Here is a 9150-nt window from a genome sequence, read left to right on the forward strand (position 1 = left end):
AGGAGGAAGGTTAATTTAAACAACATTAATTTCTCCGCTCACCACCCAACCAGAAATAGAAAGATGTCTTGATTTGTTTCCCTCTTTTTAAATAATGGCATATTTCCCAATCCCTCTGTTTTGGTGTGACCCAATTTTCTATTGATAACCCACATCAAACTCGTGAAAGGATGAACTCGAAGGGTTAGTTTATTTGTACACATGCTCATTGTGAAAGAGGATCAGCAACATCCCCCTCACATTCAGATATGAAAGACGGAGATGGAGAAAAGGGAGATTTACAGTGCAGAGACCACAGGGAAACAAAATATTGTTTCCCGTGGGTTCCAGAGTCCAGAATCAAAGTCCAGTGAGGTATTTCTTCACGGAGGTCGGTAGGCTAAAAAACAACACAAGTAAATTCACTTTTCCAGTGGTGTTGACTTCATACGATGAGATAGACATGCAGAGATTAATCAGTTTGCAAGTGATGGTACAGACTTTCAGCAGAAACAGGGTCGCTGGGGCCAGGTGTCCACACTGGGCCAGAGCTCTTTCAGTGTGGCCTGCTAGTCAGATGTTAAACAGCAGAGTGAACTATGCAGTTCAGCAAGGCCATATTACTCATCCCACAAGTCAGAGGCACATGTGACATGACTTTACCTTGCCACAATGTTTTCAACAAAGGATGTTTGCCCAGTTTCTGGGAATTGGCTTTGTGTTCCAGGCTGATAACCTCTCAGCCATTATGGGCTAAAGTGAACGTTGATTGGCCATTGCCTCAGTCTTCAGTGGCCAACCTGGCTTATCAAATACAAATGGCCTTCATGTAGCTCCCTTTGTAATTGGGCTGTGCAGTCCACAGGTAGCTCTTCAGTGATAACAAGGTGTGAGTGTCCCTGAAACTGCAAGGTGGCTTCTTTTGTTCAGGAGTCTTAGATCGATACAGTTTTGGCCATTTTACAGGTCAGTTATAAACAATTTTCGAAATAGTGATGAGCATACTTATATATATTTGATAAAAATATACAGCGTGAGCTTTTAGTCTCCTCACAATGTCATTCTGCCTCCCTACCTTCACACTGCCCTATTCCTCCATCAGTCTGGCATCTCGGATCTGTTCTTATCTGCCTCTCACTCCTCCCTCTCGATCACACTTTTTCAGTATCTTCTGTAGGTGGAGAATTTCTCGGTCAAACTACAAGCCAATTTGGCTCAGTACAGTGTGTGGGTGTGGGGGGGGGGAGGAGTTGGAGGCAGCCGTCGGCAGGTGAAAGATGTAGGTCTGCTTGATCAGTATAAGTAAGTTTTGAGACCCACTTCTGGGTGGGGTTTGTGGTTAGGGAGGATAAGGATGTTTACTGAACGTTGTGTGCTAAAATGTCAAGGACTCAGTACGTCTGCGTGTATCGCAATAAATATGCAAACCAAGGATTGAAAAGATGCTGAATTGTATTGGTTGAAAGTGCACACCAAACTGTAATGCTCTTGGTGTTTTAACTGGCACGTATTGGCTGCAAAATGCTGTAATTGAAACTGTTTTACATCATAGTGAGACCCACTATTTGTTCTCCTTGTGCACAAGAAATAATGGCGTAGCTTTTGAGTACTCACCGTACCGTGCATCATCTGGTTAATTCTCGAGGTGGGGGTGGGAGGGGAATGCAGCTATTGATACCAGAATTCAAACTACACATCTGCTTGAATATTAACTGAGTTCTGCACCCTCAGGTCTACAAAGGATATGTTGATGATCCCCGGAACACTGATAATGCTTGGATTGAGACGGTGGCTATGAATTTCCACGATGAGAAGGGTAATGATTTTTGCCTTGGCTGTGTTAGTGGATGTTATCCTGGGAGGTGAAGGCTCCATTGTAACTTCTGTGTGCGCTCAGGTTCGCTTGTACTGATCCTAATCTTCCAACCTCAGGCCTTTGTGCAGAGAGTTTCACTCCCCATTCTCCCTTGTTGGCCCTCTTACATTATAAATATTATTGCTTTTAAGATCTAGACTTACAGCACCTTTCACAACATCAGAATGTCGCAAAGTGCTTTAGCCACCTTTTGAAGGGCTCTCACTTATGTACAAAACGTAGCAGCTGTTTATCCATAGCAAGATCCCACAAACAGCGATGTAGCACTCCCTCAGTACTGCACTGGAGTGTTAGCCTGGAATGTGTTCCCAAGTCTCGGATGTGAGACTTGAACTCCCGGTCTTGGGTGAGCATTCTGCTACTGAGACACGGCTGACACCTAACGTTTCCTTGAACCTGCAGCTCAACAGAAACCGGGTGCCCGGTGTCCCCTCCCCCCCCCCCCCCCCCCCCCCCTGCCCCTCCCCAGAGCTCCCCTCCTGGTGGAAGGAACAATGAGACTCTCCCATCTCCATTTCAGTGACTGGCTGGGCCCAGGGTTGGGGCAGGTAGACAATTCAGGAGGTGCCCAATCCTGGGAAAATTTCATAGCAGCCTGGGTCAGGGTGACCGACTCTGGGGTTAAAACAAATATTGGGGCACTTGGCCAAGAGGTAGAGTGGGGTAGAGGAGATGCTGACATGTGACCCGTAGGAGTTGGCCAGGGAGTGGGGTGGTGGTGAGATTTGGACAACTCTGTGAACCCCTTCTTCAAACCCAACCAGCCATCAAAGCTGAGCACCTCTCCGAAGAGTACTGGCTGCAAATACCGTGATAACTGAGTGTATGCTGCACTCGTCATTCAGAGCAGCTGGTCCAAAGTGGGGAAAGGTTTGGGCACTTAAATAAGAACCAGTTTCTGCCTGTGGAAGGGAAGACTGTGTGGAAGGGCAAAGTAGTCTGCACTTAGGGTTTTGTGACCCTAATGAGGACAGATTGACTCCAGCTTCCTGCAGTGCCAAAAAGATATTCAGTGGATTAACGCTGACTCCCTGTGCTCCCGCGGGGTGGTGTGGACTCAGATCTTTGCAGGTGGAGCAGGACAGGACACAAAACATACAGACACAAGAGCTATCCCGGGACACATGGCATCCCTGGAAGCTCGGACACGGGACAGAAAGCTGAATCCTGGGACAGTCCTGGAAAATCCAGGATGGTTGGTTACCTTGGCCTGGGTATTGTTGGATGTATTATGTATTTAGCCTTTGTCAGTTTTCTGTCTTATCTGTCCGGGTGGTGATGACTCTCGCTGGGGAATATTTCCTCTGGTGATGGTTCACTCGCTCTCTCCTCAGCCTCTTGTCACACAGGCCAATCTTCAGCAGTAAATTGTGATGGGGTCAATCAGTATGGCATCTGCCCCTTTCTCTGTGCCTGTCCTGTGTGCTATACCCTCCCCAAACACCACAATCTCCCTACCTCAAACGGTATAACTCTCCATCGCCTTTGCTGAGTTGAGGGGCAGCACGGTGGTTAGCACTACCTCATGACGCTAGGGACCCGGGTTCGATTTCCCAGCTTTGGGTCACTGTCTGTGTGGAGTCTGCACGTCCTCCCCGTGTCTGCGTAGGTTTCCTCCGGGTGCTCCGGTTTCCCCCCACAGTCCGAAAGACGTGCTGGTTAGGTACATTGGCCATGCTAAATTCTCCCTCAGTGTACCCGAACAGGCACCGGAGTGTGGCGACTGGGAGATTTTCACAATAACTTCATTGCAGTGTTACTGTAAGCCTACTTGTGACACTAAAATAAACTTTTTAAAAAACTTCTTCTGCCTCTCTCTCGCCGCAGGCGACAGTGTGGGAAAGCTGAATCTTCAAGCAGGGGACGATGCGGGTGCAGTGAAATGGATGGACATCGACCAGCAGCAGAAGCTGTATGCCAGCCACACGGCGCTGCTTCACCAGGTAGCACAGATGAGGAACTCTCACTGGTAACGCTCGCTGAACATTTCCCACACCATGAGAGGCAGTGACAGCAGGGCGTGCTAACACCATTCATGAAGTTGTGTTTTGACTATCCCTTTTGAAACAGCGACTCCGTCAGATGATCACTACAGAACCTGGAGAAAACCCCCTTTCAGGAGGCATTGGGAGAGCAGCTTTAACGATGCTGCTCAAGCTGCACTTTGGAATGGCATTGGGCTGGCTTTGCATTTGGAAGATGATGGCTTGTAGTCCTTCTTCCCCTTGTTTTGATTTGATTTATTATTGTCACATGTATTAACATACAGTGAAAAATATTGTTTCTTGCGCGCTGTACAAAGCATTCCGTTCATAGAGAAGGAAAGGAGAGTGCAGAATGTAGTGTTACAGTCATAGCTAGGGTGTAGAGAAAGATCAACTTAATGCAAGGTAGGTCCATTCAAATGTCTGACAGCAGCAGGGAAGAAACTGTTCTTGAGTCGGTTGGTACGTGACCTCAGACTTTTGTATCTTTTTCCCGATTGGAAGAAGGTGGAATAGAGAATGTCTGGGGTGCGTGGGGTCCTTGATTATGCCGGCTGCTTTTCCGAGGCAGCAGGAAGTGTAGACAGAGTCAATGGATGGGAGGCTGGTTTGAGTGATGGACTGGGCTTCGTTCACAATCTTTTGAAGTTTGTTGTTTGCCCCACGACCATTCCCCAATCCTCAACAGGATCAAACAGATGGCTGAATCCCAGCCACAGCCTGTGCACAGCCTTGCTTGGGCATGACGAAGTATTTATAACTGGCCCAGTGTCATTTTCCCCGTACGTTGTTGCCTGTTCTGTCGAGAGCTGTTCTACCCTCTATTCAAAGCCTCCCAGGGACATCATGGTTGCAATTGGGAGATCAGTTTGAAAGTGGGTAGGAGCCCTTCACAATGGATTACACTGGAGCTTTGAGCTTAAGCAGCAACACTTGGCGTCTGCTTCTGTCGATCAGGACATCATACAAGGACCAGGCCGTGGTGAGTGGAGTAACGTTTAGGAGGATCAGGTGATTTGGGAGCTATGGTTCTGAAAGCTGTCCACCACTGGGGGGCTCATGCCTGTTTCTGTCCTAAACTCTCTCCGAATCTCAGAATTGTTGCACCACAGGAGGTGGCCGTTCAGCCCATCATGCATGCACCAGCTCTCCACTTGAACAATTCACCAAGTGCCCTTTCCCTGTAAGCCTGCACATTCTTCCTTTTCAGATATTCCAATTCCCTCTTCAATGCCTCAATTAAATGTGCCTCCACCACACACTCAGGCAGCGCTTCCAGATCTTAGCCAATCACACGTGAAATATTTCCTTCTCATGTCTCTGTTGCTCCTTTTGCCGATTACCCTAAGTCTGTGTTCTCTTGTTTTAGACCCTCCCACCGTTGGGAACAGTTTCTCGCTGCCTACCCAGTCCAAACCCCTCACGATTCAAAATGCATCTGATCTCCAATTATTATTCTTGTCATAGAAGTTTTTAATGTAATTTTTCACAGGGTGTGGGTGTCGCTGGCTAGGCCATCATTTATTGTCTGTCCCTAATTGCTCTTGAGATGGTGGCGAGCTGCCTTCTTGAACGGTTGTCGTTCAGTTGGTGTGGGTATAGCCACAGTGTTGTGTGATTGCGCACTACGATTAGTCAACAACTAATGAGTACACTGAGGGAGAATTTAGCACGGCCAATGCACCTAACCAGCACGTCTTTCGGACTGTGGAGGGAAACCGGAGCACCTGGTGGAAACCCACGCAGACACGGGGAGGACGTGCAGAGTACCGGGATGGGAGACGGCGAACTAGTTAGACCTTGGCCTTTTTTTCATCTACCAATCGTGATGTACCTGTGTGCCCCTCTCTGCTGTATGAGGGTATTTTCAGGCACATGCACTTTGCATTTATCTGTCAGCAGGTGGCAGTGTTACTCTGTGGACAATATAAGCAGCGAATAAAGGAAAGGCAACTGTGCTTGTGTCCCACAATTAAAGGTCTTAGACATTTCAAATTGATAATGTGTGGATGTCTCTGCATTAAACAGGATGAAGGGGAGATCTCTCAGATCATGTTGGTACTACAGTCCATGAAACACAATATGAGATTTTAAACACTAATTTGTCACCTACAGTAACTCTGGTCTCCCGTGTGTTGTACTGGCTGAAATGTAAAAGCGCTTGGATTCCACTCAGCGTTAGGTTGTCAACTCTGCTTGGTTATGTTCCTGAAGGATTCATTGCATGACTCCAGCCTCCGATCTCCCCACCCAGTTGAATAGCCTTGTCCCGTCTCTGATTGTTTCATTAATAAATAAAAGTGTTGTGGGAAATGTTTTAAATGTCTCTATGGAATCTCCCGCCCGGAGTTATTCACAGCAGCGTCCTGGAGATTAATCTTTAATTCCTGGTGACTCCAGGATTTCCCCTGGAGAGTTGGCAGCCTGGGTTTAGTGTCTCCCAGAGTACTGTAACCATTGCATGAGGCGGAAACTTGGGGATATGTGGATATCCATGAGATTGTCACTTTGAGGATCTGGGCCTGGTTTTATCATCAATCCCGGGTGGCACAGTGGTTAGCACTGTTGCCAGGGACTTGGGTTTGATTCCTGGCTTGGGTCACTGTCTGTGCGGAGTCTGCACGTTCTCCCGTGTCTGCGTGGGTTTGCTCTGGTTTCCTCCCACAGTCTGAAAGACGTGCTGGTTAGGTGCATTGGCCATGCTAAATTCTCCCTCAATGTACCTGAACAGACGTCGGAGTGTGGCGACTTGGGGATTTTCACAGTAACTTCATTGCAGTGTTAGTACAAGTCTACTTGTGTTACTAAGAAATAAACTTGAATCCATCTGTAAACCGAGTGCCTTGTAGATGAGGTCACATGCTGAAATCTTGGCTGTGTCCTGCACATCTGGGCAGTATATATTCACACCTGTACTTGGGAATTGGCCACATTGCCGTACTGTAACCAGGTTATGAATTAAAACGATAGTTAAACATTCCTCCTCATTCCTGACCCTGATTACTCTGTTTCAGTCTGGGATAGGGCTTACAGATGACTGCTTGGTTGAAAGAAATTGGACCAGTAATTCTTGGAACCAAGAGGGGGAAGTAATTTGGAGTTCCTGTTCTGGGTTTGTTATCCATTGACCCCCCCTGCTGGATACAGTGGGAGAGGGGGAGAAAACCACTGGGGGGAGGATGGAATAGAATCACTCAAAAAGCAAATGCCATGAATACAATTTCTATCAGCAAGATGCAAAATGCAACCTGCCTTCATCTGTTCCTTGTTGTTGGTGCAAAGGATGCCGAGGAAATTGACACCAAGACCACTTTGCAGAAACAAAGCTATCAGCAGATTTATTGATAAGTAATTGAGCCAACAGAAACAGATAAAAATATTACACAGCAAAGCAAAGGTGTTGCGAGATTTAGAAGCGGTTTGCATGGTTTTCGTTTGCCCCTTTCGCACAGTTAACTCTCAGGAAGATCGCACTAAAGCTGCAAAGATTCCACAGTACAATAGCCCAGCCGGAGATATATCAGCCAAGGAAACTCAATGATGTGTATTAACATATACTGTGCAATGCGGGCAGATTAAAGGACAGCTAAGCCTTGGTTTGAGAGTAAAGAGAAATAGATCTGGGAATGTGAATATAAATAAGTGACTGTCAGGAGGCAGCATTCAGCTATTGAATAAACAGAAATGGATGTTTTGGGGTTGGGGCGTTATGGGCGAGCTCCTCTGGAAACACCTGTTATTTTTTTATTCATTTATGGGATGTGGATGGACATCGTTGGCTGGGCCAACATTTATTGCCCATCTCCAATTGCCCTTGAACCAAAGGGTTTCCTAGTCCATTACAGACAGCAGTTAAGAGAGTCATAGATCATAAAATCCTACAGTGCAGAAGGAGGCTATTCAGCCCATCAAGTCTGACTGACTACAATCCTACCCCCGATCCTTTCCCCACAATGCCAAACATTTATTCCGCTAATCCCTCTGACCTACACATCCTGGGACACTAAGGGGCAATTTGAAAATCTTAGAAACCCCACAGCACAGAAAGAGGCCATTCGGCCCATCGAGTCTGCACCAACCACAATCCCGCCCAGGCCCTACCCCCATATCCTACCCACTAATCCTCTAACCTACGCATCCCAGGACACTAAGGGCAATTTTTAGCATGGCCTATCAACCTAACCCGCACATTTTTGGACTGTGGGAGGAAACCGGAGCACCCGGAGGAAACCCACGCAGACACGAGGAGAATGTGCAAACTCCACACAGACAGTGACCCAAGCCGGGAATCGAACCCAGGTCCCTGGAGCTGTGAAGCAGCAGTGCTAACCACTGTGCTACCGTGCCTCCTAAGGGAAAATTTAGTGTGGCTAATCAACCTAACCCGCACATCTTTGGACACTGGGAGGAAACCCACGCAGACACAGGGAGAACGTGCAAACTCCACACAGACACAATCAACCACACTGCTGTGGGTCTGGATTCACATGTAGGCAAGACCGGGTAAGGATGGAAGATTTCCTTCTGTACAGGGCATTACAGATGGATGATGACAATTGACAATGGTTTCAATGTCATCACCGAATCCCGTGGTGGGATTCAAACCCTGGTTCCTCCATTCCACCATCCAAAGCCCCAGGTGAAGCAGCGATTTACTTGTATTTTCCATGTACAATCTACTGTGTTCACTTCAAGCTCATGCATATGGCACAGTGGCAGCACAATAGGCTATAAGAGGCACTGCAGCTGCTCACCAAGGTTCCTTCGACAGCACCTTCCAAACTTGCCATCTCTACCATCTCGAAGGACAAGGGCGGCAGATGCATAAGAATGCCACCAACAGCAAGATCGTCTCCATGGCACCCACCACCCTGACTTGGGAATTATAGAATTCCTAAAGTGCAGAAGAGGCCATTCAGCCCATCAAATCTGCACCGACTCTCTGACAGAGCATCTTACCCATGCCCCATCACACCTTTCCCATGGCTAATCTATCTAACCTAAGGGAGAATTTGGCACAGCCAATCTACCTAACCCGCACATCTTTGGATGGAAACCAGAGGAAACCCACGCAGACACGGGGAGAATGCGCAAACTCCACACACCACAGTCACCCAAGGTTGGAATTGAACCCGGGTCCCTGGAGCTGTGAGGCAGCAGTGCTAACCACTGTGCCACCCCATATTAATCGCCTTTCCTCCACTGTCGTTCATTCAAAATCCCAGAACACCCTTCCTAACTGCACAGAGGGAACTACACCTTTGGAATGCCGACAGGAGGGGAGGGAAGATGTGTTTGCTGCTGGAATTA

The 9150-nt window shown here is 47.6% G+C and overlaps 1 protein-coding gene across 2 annotated transcripts in view; it reads left to right on the forward strand.

Moving 5' to 3' along the window:
* Positions 1-6819, forward strand: part of LOC144502701 (ADP-ribose pyrophosphatase, mitochondrial-like) — a 36278-nt gene extending 29459 nt beyond the window's left edge. The window contains exons 7-8 of one of the 2 annotated variants that reach the window (XM_078226917.1): positions 1711-1795; positions 3683-6819. In XM_078226917.1, coding sequence (XP_078083043.1) covers positions 1711-1795; positions 3683-3828 — 231 coding nt within the window. In that variant the 3' untranslated portion in view covers positions 3829-6819. The remainder of the gene's footprint in view (positions 1-1710; positions 1796-3682) is intronic. The other variant, XM_078226918.1, reaches the window with a different exon arrangement.
* Positions 6820-9150: the final 2331 nt, after the last annotated feature.

Source organism: Mustelus asterias, chromosome 13, assembly GCF_964213995.1.
Source record: "Mustelus asterias chromosome 13, sMusAst1.hap1.1, whole genome shotgun sequence".
Classification (NCBI taxonomy): Eukaryota; Metazoa; Chordata; class Chondrichthyes; order Carcharhiniformes; family Triakidae; genus Mustelus; species Mustelus asterias.